General features: G+C 44.9%; 1 protein-coding gene across 1 annotated transcript; it reads right to left on the minus strand.

Annotated features, from left to right (window-relative positions):
* Positions 1-4,066: 4,066 nt before the first annotated feature.
* Tmem247 (transmembrane protein 247) lies at positions 4,067-9,425 on the minus strand. The gene is made up of 3 exons (XM_090337577.1): positions 9,181-9,425; positions 8,231-8,557; positions 4,067-4,279 (listed from the first exon to the last, which is right to left on the minus strand). Exons 1-3 carry the CDS (start codon positions 9,295-9,297, stop codon positions 4,067-4,069), a joined length of 657 nt encoding a protein of 218 aa, XP_090193703.1. The 5' UTR covers positions 9,298-9,425.
* Between the last annotated feature and the right edge of the window lie 6,736 nt (positions 9,426-16,161).

Here is a 16,161-nt window from a genome sequence, read left to right on the forward strand (position 1 = left end):
CTTTGAAACAGAAGCAGGAGTTCCAGGGTCCAGCTTCTTAGAAAGCCTTTGAAAAGCAGCTTTGCTCCTCCTTCTGTTCTGACCTGGAGTTCTGGACAAGATGGATGCCACAATTACTGGCATTTGTAGCCGTTTTGAATAGCAAGGATGAAAGTCCCTTACAGAACACAGCTTTTTCCCTCATCCTGAGGGAAAAAGCTGTGTTCTGTAAGGAGGAGGGGCGGGGGACACCCAGACTCCTGTATGACATTAAAGAGCTGTTTCCCCAACCCCCTACACTTCTTGCTATGTAAGAAACCTAAACTTCTATTTGTTTAAGCTACCATGGGTTTCTTTTATAACTGAAGGTAATTCTCCAGTTAAGAATCTCCAAAAAGAATGTTTCGGAGACTGGAAATGGGAAGAGAAAATTGGGAGAACCTAGTTCTTAAAGTTTGAGGAAAATGGAGATTTTACCATTCCTCTGTTATTTTAGTTAAGGATCCACTCACAAGCTTCAGCGTTTGTCTATTTCTCAAAGGATTAAATTTATATTGCCCAAGATTCTCTAAAACTAGGCTTCACACCAGTCTTCCAGGCCCATGGCCTTTTACACTATTTTCCAGAGCAAGGAATGCCTTCTCCTTTGCCTATAGACTCTCAGCTTGTGCTCTGATGGTGGTTTGTGTGGAATCCTATTTGTTTGTGCCTCATCTGGCCTTAAAACCCACCCTTGTGGTTGCTATTACAGAGAGGCTTCCCAGTCTCCCTGGCCTCCAGGGAAGTCTTTCACCTTTTTCAAAACTGAGGTCTATCATATTTTCAAATGTGTTCAACTCACCTTCCAGCAAGGTTGGGACCTCCTTTGCCAAATCCTGGGAACATGGAAAAGAGCATTGCTTTGGAGTCAGTCTCTGTACTTCTGAGTCCTCCTCTGTGAATTGCTGCTTTACATACACCAGTTTGGCTTTTTCCTCGGCATTCAAGAAGTGCCTGCGTAAGTTGCCTCATTGGTTTCCATTTAGTTTGGCCTTTTTCCTATCCTTTGCAACCTTTTCTTTCTGATTTTCTGAATTGTATTTCCCATAGGGAAACTACTGGCTTTGGGCTTCCAACACAATTAGAGGGAGAGAGTTCATATCCATGGCTAAGTGTGTAAGAGGTCATGCTAACAACTCAAGAAAGTTAACTAAATCTTTCTCTGAAAATGTTTTAAGGAGGAATCAAAACCTAGTATTATCAAAACCTCATTCTACCTGGCTTTGTAGCACTCTTGTTTTTGTTTGCTTTTACAAACTCCTACTTCAACTATACCTGAACAGGTGGTCTCTATTCTTTCAGTTACTCTAATCTCCTTTTCCTTTCAACTAAATCCTATGCCCAAAACTTGGATCAAATAAGACAATTGAGACATGCTACCTATAGCAAAAAGTCCAATCATTGAATGTTTTATAAGAAATGAGTTTCACTACTTCCAAGTCAGTGCCTGACACACAGCTGTAAGTGGGAGTGGATGCACTGAATTGGGTGGAAATGAAAAGTCACTGTGGACTTACATGGTACGCTATTGGCATGGTATTGGCAGTAAAGTCCTGAGAGGGTTTTCTTTGTTTCCCATGGCTTCACTAAGCCTCATTTAGCCTGATAGAAACCTTTTCTCTTTCTCTAGGGCTGGGGAAGAGGAGGATCAATATAACTTTGGTGAGGGTATAGGTGTCTCCAGCCCCAGTCAGTCTGCTGCATTATCACCACAAAAAGCCTCCTGTGCCATACGTGGCCCAGGCATCTCTGCCAGCCTGAGGTGAAGGGGCCAGAGCTGCTGTCAAGGGTGTGTGTGTTGGAGAAGGGTGGAGGTAAACTTTTCACAAAAGCCACTGGGCAGCTTCATTTGGTTGCTCTCAGGATCCCTCTAGTGTTCTGTTTGTTCCTCTTGGTTGATCTTTTGGTTTGTGTGTGTGTGTGTGTGCGTGTGTGTGTGGGGGGGGGGTTGTGAACATCTGTGTTACAAACTATTTGCTTTGATTTGTGAAAATTGGTATATTTGTGTCTGAGTTAGCTGTTTTGCATTTTTGCAAGTCTATGTGTTTGGGCAGGAAGGTGGGTATAGGGAGGTATGTGTGTGTTTGAAGTTAGGGCTGTGTGTGTCTGAGAGTGGTGGTTTCCCTCCCTCCCTCCCTCCCTCCCTCCCTCCCTCCCTCCCTCTCTCTCTTTTTCTTCTTTTTCTTTTTCTCCCTTTCTTCCCTCCCTCTCTCTCTCCTTCCCTCTTCTCCCTTCTTCCTTGCTGCTTGCGCTCTCTCTTTCCTCCCAATTTTCCAATAGAGTATCCTCTTCCAGGCCCAGCCGGGGATTTAATTCCTCCTTCTTTCTGTACTGTACGAGTGTGCCTCTAGTTTGCCACCTGTCTCATCACTAAGGAATGCTCAGCTGCTTTGTGACAGGGGCTACCTCTTCCTACTAGGATCTTATTTATTTAATTTTTATACTATTCCCGGGGCTTGAACTCGGGGCCTGAACAGTTTTGCTCAAGGTTAGTGATCTACCACTGGAATCACAGCTCCACTTTCAGCTGTTTGGTGGGTAATTGGAGTTAAGAGTCTCATATATAGAGATTCCCTTCTTGAAAAACATGATATTCGAAATAAGATGTAAAAATCAATGGTAATAAATTCTTTAATAAAAAAAAAGATTGCATAGACTTTCCTACCTAGGCTGGCTTGAACCGTGAGCCTCAGATCTCAGTCTTCTGAGTAGCTAGAATTACAAGCATGAGGCAGTGGTACTCAGCCTGCCCAAACTCCTTGGGCACCAGTGTCTTCTCTTTTAGTTAGATGTCTGAAGGCAGACTGCAAACTTGCCTGACTGGCTGTGTACTCTATCTGCTCAGGCCCAGAGCTGTGTGGCCTTGCAGAGGTGTGGTGATGACATCCTAACATGTTTTCCATCCTGGAAAGAACTCAGGCATCTTGGTTTTTTTTTTTTTCTTTTTTTGTAAGTCATGGGGCTTGAACTTGGCCTGGGTACTGTCCCTGAGCTCTTCAGCCCCACCCTTGAGCCAAGTACCACTTCCTGTGTTCTAGAGGTTAATTGGAGATAAGTGTCAGGTCCTTTTGTACCTGGGCTGGCTTTGAACCTTGATCCTCAGACCTCAGCCTCCTGAGTAGCTAAGATTACAGGCATGAGTCACTGCACCTGGCTTCAGGCATCTTGGTTTCTATAGTAGTTTTCTGCTGAAGCAACAGAACCACAAACTAGGTGGCTTACAATAACCAGATCAACTCTCTCATGGTTCTGGAAGTTCAACAGATTTGGCAGGTTGGAGTCCTTCTTGTGACCCCACATCACTGCACTGGAGGATCATGTATCCTTCCCATTCATATGCCTTTTTTTTTTTTTGCCAGTCCTGGGTTTGAGCTTAGAGCCTGAGCACTTTCTCAAGGCTAGAGCTCTACCACTTGAGCCTCAGCACCACTTCTTGCTTTTATCTATGTATGTGGTGCTGAGGAATCGAACCCAGGTCTTCGTGCAAGCTAGGCAAGCACTCTACCACCAGGCCAAACTCCCAGCCTGTCACATGCCTTTTTATCAGGATACCTGTTACCTCATTTGCTTTCCATCTCTAGGGCCTTAATCATACCTCAAAGTTCCTTTTGCTAGAAAGTAGCATATTCACCATTGTGGACATTGGGACATAGGCATCGCGTGGGACAGGGGATATTGTTAAGCCCACCACGGTCTCTTCACATCTCAGAGAACAATCTAAGACTTTGGTGAAACCCAAAGTAGCTTGGGCGTCATGTGAATCTATGATTTCTGGAAAGGTCTTTTAAACCCTTCCTCCTCACAGAGACCTCCCCAATCCACTAACTCCTGAAATCTCCTGTCTGGATGAAGTATGGCCAGCCAGTGGGTGTTCAGGCACAGCATAAGGGAGCTGGATGGATTTCCCTCACTCTCAGGTACAATGCCCAGCAGCTGATCCTTTCCTAAGTGTAGGCTTCATGGAAAGGAGGTACAGTCTGGCGGACAGAGGAGTCAGGGAGGCTGGAGATTAATGGACCACATTCGAAACACTCTAGCATGGGGGTTGCTAGTGATGGAGAAAGCAGAGGCATTGGAAGTAGGACCAGAAAGTTTTAATCAGACACAGCAAAATGGCGGCAATGCAGAACAGGTAGTGCTTGGAGAAGAGAAAGAAGACCATCTCCTTGGTGACATAGATTATGTGTATAAGGATGAAGCAGTACAGGAACATGGCGAACTGGTTCTGAGGAAGCAGGAGGTCCTGGAGGCCTCCGGAGAACTGTGGGGAAAAGAAGACAACGGCACTGGCAAGACAAGGGCTGGTACTAGGCAGCTCTAACTTCAACTCTGCTGGGTTCCTTCCTCAATGGGACTTAGGGTAAATTATCATCCTTACCTAAGGAAAACAATAATAGTGCTTCCTTCCTAAGATCAAATTTCCTAGGAATGACAAAAGTCCTAGTAAGTAAGGTCACTGGCATGTAGATGAGTGACTTCATTAATTCATTCATGAGTTCACTCTCCTCAGATTTAGCCCTGGATCTTAAGAATATTCTCTGGATATTGTGCCTTGGCCCTCAACCTAGTTTCATGGGCAGTAACACAATGAGCAAGCATCTCTTGGCACAAATAACTGTTTCAGTCTCCCAGAGTACTGGAAACAATCATATGAGTCAGTCTTTGGTTCTTGAGGGTTTGACCTCTCCCAGGGACTGGTGCTGACAAATGAGTGCAAGAGCTCCCAGCAGTGTACAGAGCATTGGTCTTCAGGAAAAGCAGTTTGAATGGCATGGTTGATTCTTCCTGTGAGTTAATTCTTCTTTGAAATCTGTGTACCTGGGACCTGATAAACCCCAATTTTAACTGTAGTGAACATTAATGCACCCCTGAACCAAAGGCTGATAGAACTGTTCTGATCTGTAGTTAAGGGAGTTTTAGCCATGCTTTACTCTTTACAAATCACGGCACACTTGAAAAAGCAGCTTGATAATAGGGCCTGAGCTGCCCTAAATTAGTAAGACAAGCACTCAGACAAGTATTTTCAGGATGACAACATCTATCTATCCTCACACAAAGAGAAGTGGGGGAGCGCCATTGCTCCCCCCCCGACGTTTTAGCAAGTGCACCACAAATCAAACACTTGTAAACTGTGACCCAAAGCCAAAGTCGTAGACATGCAGACGATGACTCAGGTGATAGGGTCTCTGGCCTCTGCCACCTGTCTGTGATCTGCCTGAGTTCTCAGTATGAGGACCTGATGATGGATAATTAGGATTTTGATAACATGCGTTAGTAAAACCCTTTAGTTTTTATGAAACTTCTTTCAAAGTTGTGGGCAGAGCTATATGCCAAGAACTTCTATCTCATTTAGTAAGGAGAAAGATTTTCAAACTAAACAGAACAAAACATGGTTAAGAGAGGACACAGTTCAAAGATATAGTACAATAACCATATATGCTTTTAAAAGTTTCAGGCTCAAAAGTGTGACAAATTTTATACCATGATATAGAGAAAATCTGTATATTTGGGAAATGAAATAATTCAAAAATATCATTAGGCCAGGTGTAGTGGCTCATGCCTGTAATCCTAGCTAACTCAGGAGGCTAAGATCTGAGGATCTTGGTTCAAAGCCAGCCCGGCCACTAAAAAGTCTGCGAAACTCTTATCTCCAATTAACCACCAGAAAACCGGAAATGACATTGTGGTTCAAGGGGGCAGAGCAGTAGCCTTGAGCTGAAGAGCTCAGGGACAACGCCCAGGCCCAGGATTCAAGTCCCAGGACCGATCAAAAAAAATATATCACTAGAGGCTGGTGGCTCATGCCTGTAATCCTAACAACTGAAGTGGCTGAGATTTAAGGGCTGCAGTTCAAGCCATTGTTGGCAGGAAAGTCCATGACATTTCTATCTCCAGATGCCCACTAAAAAAGCTAGAAGTGGAGCTGTGGTTGTAGTGGTAGAGTGCTAGCCTTGAGTGAAAAAGCTCCAGGACAGTGCCCAGGCCTGGAGTTCAAGCCTATGACGGACACACACACACACACACACACACACACACACACACACACACACACAAATCCCACTAACAAAAGAATTTTAAAATATCAGAAAATGTGCTTGAATATGAGAAATATATTTTAAGTTCTAAAAGGGGAAAAAATAAAACAATTAATTTTGGAAATCTTAGTTCAATAAGCGTGGCATGGCTCAGTAGTATCATTTAATATATAATTAAGCAGGTTATTATTTGAGAAAGAGAAAATAAAGGATAACTGTTAAGAAGCCAAGATGTGTTCACTGAAAACGAATCACGTAAAAACAAGCCTATTTTTTTAAATGACCAGTCAATTAGAGAAATGATAAAAGTAATATCCTTATTCCGAGAAGGCACTTGACAATGTGCCTTCTCAGGACAGGTTTCTCCCCCACCCTCACCCCGGCTGGAGAACTGCGAGTTGGATAAAATATATAATTCTCTTGTGTTGATGAATGGATCATTGCTAATCTGTAGTGAGATCTCTTAGTGGTTTTGACTTTAGGCTGTATCCTTCTCAACAATTACAGCAATGATTTGAAGACAGAAAAACCAGCTTCTCAGAACTGGGATGACTCAGAGCTGGGAAACATAGCTAATACATTACATCCCAATCAAATTAAAAAGTGATGAATTAAGTTGCTGCATTTGGGTCAAGAAGGGAAATGCATGAGTACATAAAAATGGTAATAGCTAATATTTATTGAGTGCTTACCTAATGTACTGGGATCCTTGCAAAAGGATGTTACATACATAATCTCACAGAATTCTCACTGTGACACTAGTTGGTATCTAAGAGATGAGCAAACCAAGTCTCAAAAAGGATTAGAGACTTGCCCAAGGTTAAGGAGCTTGTGTTAGAGGTAGAGCCAGGATTTCAATTCATGGAGCTTTAACTCAGGGCCTGGGCTCTGTTTCTGAGCTTTATTGCTCAAGAATAATACTCTACAAGTTTGAGCATTCATACTTCTGCTTTGAGCACTACTTTGACCACTCTGAACACCACTTCCAGTTTTCTAGCGGTTAACTGGAGATAACAGTCTCACAGACTTTCCTTCCTGGGCTGGCTTTGAGCTGCAATCCTCAGATCTCAGCCTCCTGAGAAGCTAGAACTACACCCCTGGCTTAAGGCTAATCTTTAAAGCATAGGAAACAAGGTTTAAAATAGTAAGGTCTTTCATTATTGTGCGTTTATGATGGTCTAGCTACAGAGCTCAGTGCTTCATGGCTTATTTCATCTCAAGTAGGTGTTGTGTTTGTTTCACTTTTTTTTTTTTAAACCAGTCTTGGGTTTGAGCTCAGGGCCTGAGCACTGTCCTTAGGTTTTCTCAAGGCTAGAGCTCTACCACTTGAGCAATAGTACCACTTCTGGTTTTTGTCTATGTATGTGGTACTGAGGAATTGAACCCGGGTCTTCATGCATGCTAGGCAAGCACTCTACAGGTAGGCCAAACTCCCAGTCCATCCCTTGGCTTTGTTCTTAAGGCTGATGCTCTACCACTTGAACCACACCTCGGCTTGTGGCTGCTTTCTGGTGGTTAATTAGAGATAGGAGTCTCATGTACTTTTCTGTCTGGGCTGGATATGCACCACAACCCTCAGATCTCAGTTTCCAGAACAGCTGAATAGAGTACAGGTGTGAGCCAACAGCCCAGCTTTCGATTAGTTTAGTTCCAGCAGCAAGAGCTGCTCTCTTGAGAAGAGATGACTGCTTCAGCTGAGTTGTCAGGCAGTGTGATGCAACAGAGCAAAAGCAGCCCCGCACAGGAAGGCTGTGGTTCAGTCAGCATTCACTGACTGCACCATCGCAGGTGCTGGGGCTCCCCTCCCTGCCTCACGGTCTATGAGATGAAAGAGGAATTGGGAGTGGGGGAAATGCAGTCACGGACAGTGTCAAAGACAGTTTCCTTGAGCTCACCACACAACTCTTGGGTGGACGAGGAGGTTCTAGGCTCTCTCCTCCCCACTAACAAAGCAGAGAGGTTCCAGGCCTGCTCAGTTCTCAGTCTGTTCTGAGAAGTGGCCCCAGGCAACAGGAGCTGCTAAAACCACATGGACACTCAGCCCTCAGGTAGACCCAGGCCCTGTAGGCAGGACACACAACTAAGTAAAGTGGACTTGCTTCGGTCCTGACCCCACGCCCCTTGACCCCTAGCGTCTGCCCTGGCTCCTGAGGGCAGTGCCCCACCCTCACGCCTACCTGGCGGGGCCCTGCCTGCTGCTGCAGCTGCTCCATCACCTCCTCGTGCTGCCGCTGCCTCTCGTTCTCCTCGTGTAGATACTTCAAACGTGTCAGCTCAAACTCCATGCGAACCTTTTCCAGCTCCATCGTGTTATTGTGCTCTTCTCCTGGGCCTGGGGGCAGTTCTGTGGGTTCCAGTCCGGGTCCATCACCTGCTTGGCCCTTGGTGGTAGCACCAGCCTTTAGGGACAGTGTTTTGGGGGGCCCTGGGCAGCCTCTGTCCTCGCAAGTTTCCATCTCCTCCAGATAGTCATAAGAGGAGTCTGGCTTGGGGGCTTCTGCTTCCTGGGAAGAGGAAAAAGGAAGTGGGGGAGCCATGGTAAGTCAGGGAAGGGATACTGCTCCTCCAGCTCCAAGCCATGGTGGACTAAGGTGTTGCAATGGATGCTGAATTTTAAACATCCAGACTGGGATTCTTATCAGAAGAGCACTCAGATGGAGTCACAACAACTGGAGGGCTAAGACAGAGAGGGCAACAAAAGGCAAACAGGACCCTGGAAGTTTTGCAAGCTACCAGAGAGGTAACTTTCCTAACTCTAACTAAACTTTAAGATACCAACTCTTCTGGAGGCTCCAGGGAGGGGAAGAAATTTAGGGTCTTTGTTGAGAGAAATTTATAGGGACCAGCAAGAGGAATCTGGCAGGTTCTGTATGGATGCAGGAAGGGACAGGGCCTCAAGTGGGAAAGTAGAGAGGCAAGGCAAATCCCTCTTGAAGTGACTTCATGATCTTGGGAAGAGCTACCTGGTTCCGGGTGAGAGCTGGGTGTTAATTAGGGAAGAGAGTGAAGTCCTGTCCTTAACAACTCTCTGAATTTTTTAGGCTCCGCCTTCTATCACATATTCTTAGGGTGCCCTTCTCTCTTTGAGGGCCTGGCTGGGGGAAGTGACACGAGGCATTCCTCTTACCAAAGAAGCCTTTGGCTTCCCTTCAGGCATGGAGTCAGCAGGCACCAACTTGGATAAGGTGGGACAGCTTTCTCCTGCCCCTCGGTCTTCCATCACTTCCCTGTCCTCTGTTGCCATTCATAAAACTGTGGCGCTGGTAACTGGGGCCAGAGGACATCTTCTGAGGCAATAGCACTTGCCCTCCCCAGGTTTCATAGCTTGGCTGCCATCACAATCCCTTGTCCTCACAATAACCTACATTCTACCAGTTGCTAGGGCCCTTTGGCCAGCACCTTTGCTGTGATGCCTTTGAGGTGCCCTAGTTAAGACCTACAGGGTGAGCCTTTCTTAGCCTTCAGGATTGTGCTGAACACAGAATTCCACTACAGATGCCTTGACTCCTACCATAGCAAATCTACTCTTTTAACTGTAGATTACATTGGGGGTGAGTCACAATTAGCTCCACAAATTCTGTTATGGGCTGAATTGGGTCCATCTCCTCTAATTTCTTATGTCGAAGTCCTAAAGCCCACAGCCTCAGAATGTGACTTTATTTGGAGATAAGCTCTTTATAGAGAAGTGTTCATGCCAGTAAGTTACCAATCCAATATCATTGGTATCCCTATAAGAAGTGAAAAAATTGTGTCTGACATGTACAGAGGGATAATGTAGAAACAAGAAGAGAGGCTTTGTATTTAGGTTCTTAACAGAAACAAAATGAATAGATATATAAGAGATTTGCATTAGAAGAATTAACTCAGGGCTGAGAGTGTAGCCTAGTGGTAGAGTGCTTATCTAGTATGCATGAAATCCTGGGTTCGATTCCTTGGTACCATATACAAAGGAAAAGCCAGAAGTGGCACTGTAGCTCAAGTGGCAGAGCGATAGCCTTGAGCAAAAATGTGTTCAAGGACAGTGCCCAGGCCCTGAGTTCAGGACTGGCAACAAAACAAAACAAAACCAAAAATAGAAGAACCAACTTATGGACTTATGGAGGTAGAGGAGTTCTGCAATGTCTGTCTGCAAGCTGGAGACTCAGGAAAATTGATATTATAAATTGAGAAATAAGAAATGAGAATAAATAACCAAATAAATAAATGAGAAATAAAACAAAATTGAGAAACGAAAAGCACCATAGTAGGTCCTTGAGTCAATTACTGACTAGGCAGAGAGAATATATTCAATCATCCTTTGCTTTTTGCTTTATTCAAGATCCCTAAGGGTCAGCTGAGAAGATTATTGTACCTACACTGGGAAGGATAATCTTCTTTGTCCGTTAATTCAAAGGCTAACATCTTCCAGAAGCACCCTCAAAGAACATGCTGGAATAATGCTTAACCGGATTACCAGGCATCTCAGTCAAATTGGACATAAAATTAACCATCACAGGTCCGGGGCAGATCCTTCTTTCATGGACCTCAGAAGGAACTAACCCTGTTATCTCTTTGATCTCAATGTCTAGCCTCCTTTCTAGTCTATGAGATTATACATGTTGCTTGAACCAGCCAATCTGAGGTATTTTTTTTTATAGTAGTACCAGCAAATTAATACAGTCTGTGTTGGTCATATACCCCCAAGATAGAATGGATTGAGGATAGATGATATATCGGAAGGCTTTGTCTTCAGTTTTATGAAAACTACAAAACATTGAGAAAGCTACATTTGAGGTGTATATTTCCTATTCTCTCCAATTGTGTGCCTGTCATCTGCTGCCTGAGGCCTTCAATGAGGGCATTTCTAGAAGACATTATCCTCTGACTCAACCCCATTTCCCGTCCTCAAAAGAACTAAGCAAATGATAGACGACCACCATTATTTCTTTTTCTTTTTTTTATGGGTCATAGGGCTTGAACCCTGGGCCTGGCGCTATCCCTGAGCTCTTCAGCTCAAGAGTCCCACCCTACCCCTGGAGCCACAGCCCCACTTCCAGTTTTCTAGTGATTAATAGGAGATAAGAGTCTCATGGTCTTTAGTGTCCAGGCTGGCTTTGAACCTCGATCTTCAGCTCTTCGCCTCTTGAGTAGCTAGGATCACAGGCGTGAGCCACCGTGCCTGGTTGCCACCATTATTTCTGTCAGGATAGAAGTTTGTTGAGGAGAGAAGGCAGTGCTCAGGATTTGCCCTTTGTCTTTCTTGTAGCTCTTGACCAGGATCTTCTCCTGATGTTATGACCATGCTCATGTGAAGTATCTCATCGCTGTTGTGTGAGACGTCTATCTTGCCTCAGGCTTGCTATTCCTCTACCAGAAGTAGGAAGAGGTGGCCTGCAGGATGGCTAGGATTTGGACTTGACTAAGAGGAAAAGATCAACCAGGGCAAAGTCTGGATGAATCAGCAGTATTCACTGGCTTCTCCATTTCTACTTGTTGCCATCCCTATCCCGCCTGTGCCTAAGACAGCACCCCCTCATAACGCTGCATTCATTAATTAAAGAAGCATATTCCAGAACAAAGTTTGGGACCCTCATTCCTATTTCCCAAGATTCCATGGGGACCACAAGCCTGTCATTTAGGAAGTTCCCCCAGGAAGCTGGAGAGACAGATTTCATGAATTTGGGCTTGGTTAGGCACTCACAGCAGCTTAAGAAGAGTCTCCACCTCCTTTGCCAAGCTCAGAGAAAGGAGTCTTACAGGAAAAGCACAGAAAGGAGAAGGGGAGACACATGGGGTCCCAGCAATAAGAAGTGGGGATGCCTTGGCCTCACAGGAGCTGTGTTGAATTCAGGGAAGTTCCAGAAACCCACAGCCAGGGCTGGGGTCCTTCCTATGTTCTCAGCCTTTGCTATTTGTTTCTTGAACGATTTGAGGATTTCTGTTTCTGTGTGTCTTCTCACTTCTCCCTGAGAACCTTTCTCATTTCCCTCACCTCAAAGTTTCAGTGGAGGCAAAGATTAGATTTCATTCTGATTTTAGTTCACTCATAGCTTTGGATTCCAGTGGTCCATTTGTGGCCATGTGCTCTCTCTCCAAGTCTTTGTATTGTTTGTTCCGAGTCATTTGGAATACCCTAATAAAAAAATTTCCAAGGACAAGCAAAAGAATGACTTGTCTTACTGGTATCAGGGCATATATAGCTTTTCCTTCTACTTGTGGGCATCCTCCAGAAGGTGCCCATTCTAATTCCTTCTGACGTGAAATGGAAGATGAGAAGGGTAGGTGTCATATAATGTAGTGCATAGAAACCTCACTTTCCATCAGCAGGCGCAGCAGATGGGTGGGTCCATTTTCCCCTTGAAGGGACAGAGAGGGTATGGTGCAGACCACATTGAAGGCCAGAGGACACATTTATGGACTAATGTATTAGAGATATAAGCCGATGAGACACTTCGGTGCTAGTTGAGCACTTAGAAGCTTTCCTGTGAGCTAGCTTGTTTTGTTTGCAGCGCGCTATTATGAGTCGATGTAGGACAATATAATTACTGCTGTCTAATAAGCCGGGGATTTGAGTCACGCACAGAACGGGAAGAGCTTGTGCATACCAGCAAGTCAGTTTCCTTTTCTACACATCTGCCTCATCACTCTGCTTTTTCAGAAGTCATCCAAAGCTAGTATTTCATAAGCAATCTCCAGTTTAGAACTCTACATGGGAGCTACTGAGGAGCATTTTCTTTTGTGAGTACCTAGTAGCTGTGGGAGCAGAGTGGGGTAAGGAACACATTGCTCTTTTTTTTTTCCTTCAGAACTCAGGGTCTATTCCTAGGTAGTCAAGCACTCTAGTACTTCTCTCCTCCCTGGGATTTTTGCTGTAGCTTGTTTTTGATAGGGTTTTGTGCTTTTTTGCCCAGGCCAGACTTGGGCCATGCCTCTATCTCCACCTCTTAAGTGTCTAAAATTACAGATCTGCGTCTCTCCTCCTGGCCAAAGGGAATGTTAGTTCTTGCTCTGTAAATATGTTTAGGCTCTCTAGTCATTTTGGAAGTTTCTCAATCTAGGAAGCTCCCTTCATCTTATTTTTTACCTATGAGCGTTCCCTTCAGTCGCCAGCCATTTCCACCTGTGAGGCTTTCTCCGTGTCTTTCTGACCACTGTAATAATGATTTGATCAGATCTGGGTTGGTTTTTGTTTGTTTCAAAAATCAGATCTGGTGTGTTTTTTTTTTTTTGTTTGTTTGTTTGTTTTTGTTTGTTTTTTTTTTTTTTTTTTTTAGGGCAGAGCTTTGCTTGCAGGAGACACCAAGAAAGGAACAAGTACTACAGTTTGGGCTCTGTTGTCAGTTCCCTTCTGACCAGGAAGTATGACATGAGCAGGCAGATCAGAGAGTCTTGGAGCCCTATCTTGTTTTTGTGTCTGGACACTCCTAGAAGAACCAGAAGTGCCCCTTCTTACCACATTCCTTCTTTTCATTTCTATCTTGCTATGGAAGAGAATTTCTACAAAGTTGAATATAAATCTAGACCATAAATATTTAATTATGTTTTAAGAACTTGGTACAGTTGGGTGACAAGTTTGAGAACCTTCCTAGTTCAACAAACCTTTTGGATAAATGGTTGTTTTTTTTTTTTTGCCAGTCCTGGGCTTGAGCTCAGGGCCTGAGCACTGTCCTTGGACTTTCTCAAGGCTAGAGCTCGACCACTTGAGCCACAGCACCACTTCCAGCTTTTTTCTGTGTATGTGGTACCAAGGAATTGAACCCAGGTCTTCGCGCATGCTAGGCAAGCACTCTACCATTAGGCCAAACTCCTGGTCCAGGATAAATGGTTTTGTTAGTATTATTATTTATCTTCTACTTCCACAAGGACAAAGGGTTTTGCTTGTAGTACAAGGTGGCCTGGACCCTTATGATCCTCAGCTTCCCAAGGGCTGAGATTGTGGGATTATATCCATGTCTGGCTTATTTAAGGGAACTTTGTATAATTTAGCAAAGGTGTTTCCTCCTAATTTATAATCCATAAAACTATAAACAGACTCTTTTTGGTGGCCTTAGATAATCCCGAACAAGAGTGTCCTCGTGTTTTAGCCAGGAGGATGCTCTTGAAGGAGGAATGTTCCAAGGAGGAGCCTGTCTGGGGAGTTGGAAGGGGGCGCTGGAGACCTCCAGCCTGGGCTCACAGTGGCTCACAGAAACTGCTGATAGACAACTCATATGGGGTGTGAGGAAGCGCCAAGTAGGGGGCATTAGGGATTGAAGCCCTGGGGTGCCGGCCAACACCTTGGCAAGTCACTGGAGCCCTCTGGGAGCACAACTGCTGTTTCTAAACCATGGGGACAACGAAGCCTGTTCTGCTTCCTGCAAGCCTGGTTATTACCCTTTCTGACTCACCATGAGCACATTCAGCCACCTTTTATTGGCCCAGCTCTAACTGACCTTTCCCAACTTGTTTTCTCCGTTCCAGATGTTCAGCTGAGTGAGGATGAGTGAGGATGAGTGAGGAAGGTGTCTCCCTGCCTCTTCTCTCCTTGAATGGTTCATCTGGTACTCTGGTATCATTTTATTCTACGTTAATATCTACATAGTCCGCCAGACTCTTCATCTTTGTAACTCTACATCCTTCTCTCTCCCCATAGCAAGGCAAGGAGGCCTATGAGATCTGTGTGAGACAACGCTGCCCCCTTGTGGTTTTAGTTTGTCCTGATGGGAAACATTTAGATCAAGGTTTTCTGCGAGTCCTGCTCTTGATGCTTGGGCAGAATTATCTGTAACTCACTGCATAGAAATTCACCCACCTGACCACTGGGAGGGGTTTCAGCTCTAGAGATTGCTAGATGTTGATCCAAGCCTGTGAAGATCTCTGTTCCAGGCAGCAGAAGAGTATGTCCTAAACAGCAACACTTAGGAGCTAAGGCTTGAAACATAAGGGGTCATGAGCAGTCAACAGCTGTCCCAGCAGGCAGGTGAAGCCTGGACTTCTCAGAGGTCCCTTTTGACCTGCAGGAGACATTGGTGGATTGTGACAGTATGTAGTTGAAGTAGGCCTGGAGTCTGGAGCTGGACATTATCCCTTTGAAGGAATGTAAGGCTACGAGCTGAGGACCTAATTGTAGCAGGGCAGATGGGACAAGGTGTGTGGGTGAGTGTATTGGGAGGAGAGTATGGCAGGAATTCAAGTTAGGGGCTTAGGAAATAAGGTGAAGAGATGAGTAAGTTCAGATCTCAGAACTGGGGTAACAAGTGGGGTACCGTTACTAGAATTGGGGAGTAGGTTAGGGTAGGTCTAGTTCAAGTTTGACTTGTTCTTAAATATTACATAATCCTACAAGTGACCTAGAGACTGCCTGAATGGATCCATCTCCAGAGGCTAGCCTAGCAAGAAGGATTAAGGAGCTCTCACTGCCTGTGAGGAGCCAGACCTACGTTGAGATTTGTGGTACGATTTCCTATAAGGCCTATAAGGCAATAATGAAAGCCCGTAGTTTATGGTTATTTTTCTGCTCTCCAATTTGGGCCTTTTTACCCTTCCCTAAGTGTGCCATACTAAGACCCTGCTCTGAACCTCAGTCATGGCCTTGCCAGGAAATACAAGCTAGCTGCTGGAGCTGTGATTCTGAGAGGGATCTAGAAATACACTAAGTCGGGGCTGGGAGTGTAGCATAGTAGTAGTGCTTGCCTAGAAATGCACTCAGTGTGATTCTACAAACTAGACTTCCCAGGCACATTTGCACTTGAACTAGTATCAAGGCCTCAACCCGAGGAATAAAATTTTAGGCACACAAGTAGAATACCAGGAGAGAGGATGCATAGGTTCCCAGAACCTATACCATCAAATGAAAACACATTGTCATAAATTGCAGCATCAGCTGTGCCATGTTGCCTGTTTCCTGGATTCCTTGTTGCTTGGCAGGATCAAATGGCTGGTTCATGATCTGAGCCCTGGGCCTGGCTTGCAGTGCACAGGAGTTTGGATGGAGCTTTGCTTTCAGATGCCAACTTGAAGGTGGCATTTCTTGAAGGCCAGTCTCAGGGAACATGCCCTGAAGGTAAAGTGTCCATGACCAGATACATTTGGGAAACTCTGGGCACCATTTCCCTTGCTAGCCATTCTCAGTTTACATAGGCGCATGGAG

Source organism: Megascapheus bottae, chromosome 7 (genome assembly GCF_031878675.1).
Source record: "Megascapheus bottae isolate mThoBot1 chromosome 7, mThoBot2.hap1, whole genome shotgun sequence".
Lineage (NCBI taxonomy): Eukaryota > Metazoa > Chordata > Mammalia > Rodentia > Geomyidae > Megascapheus > Megascapheus bottae.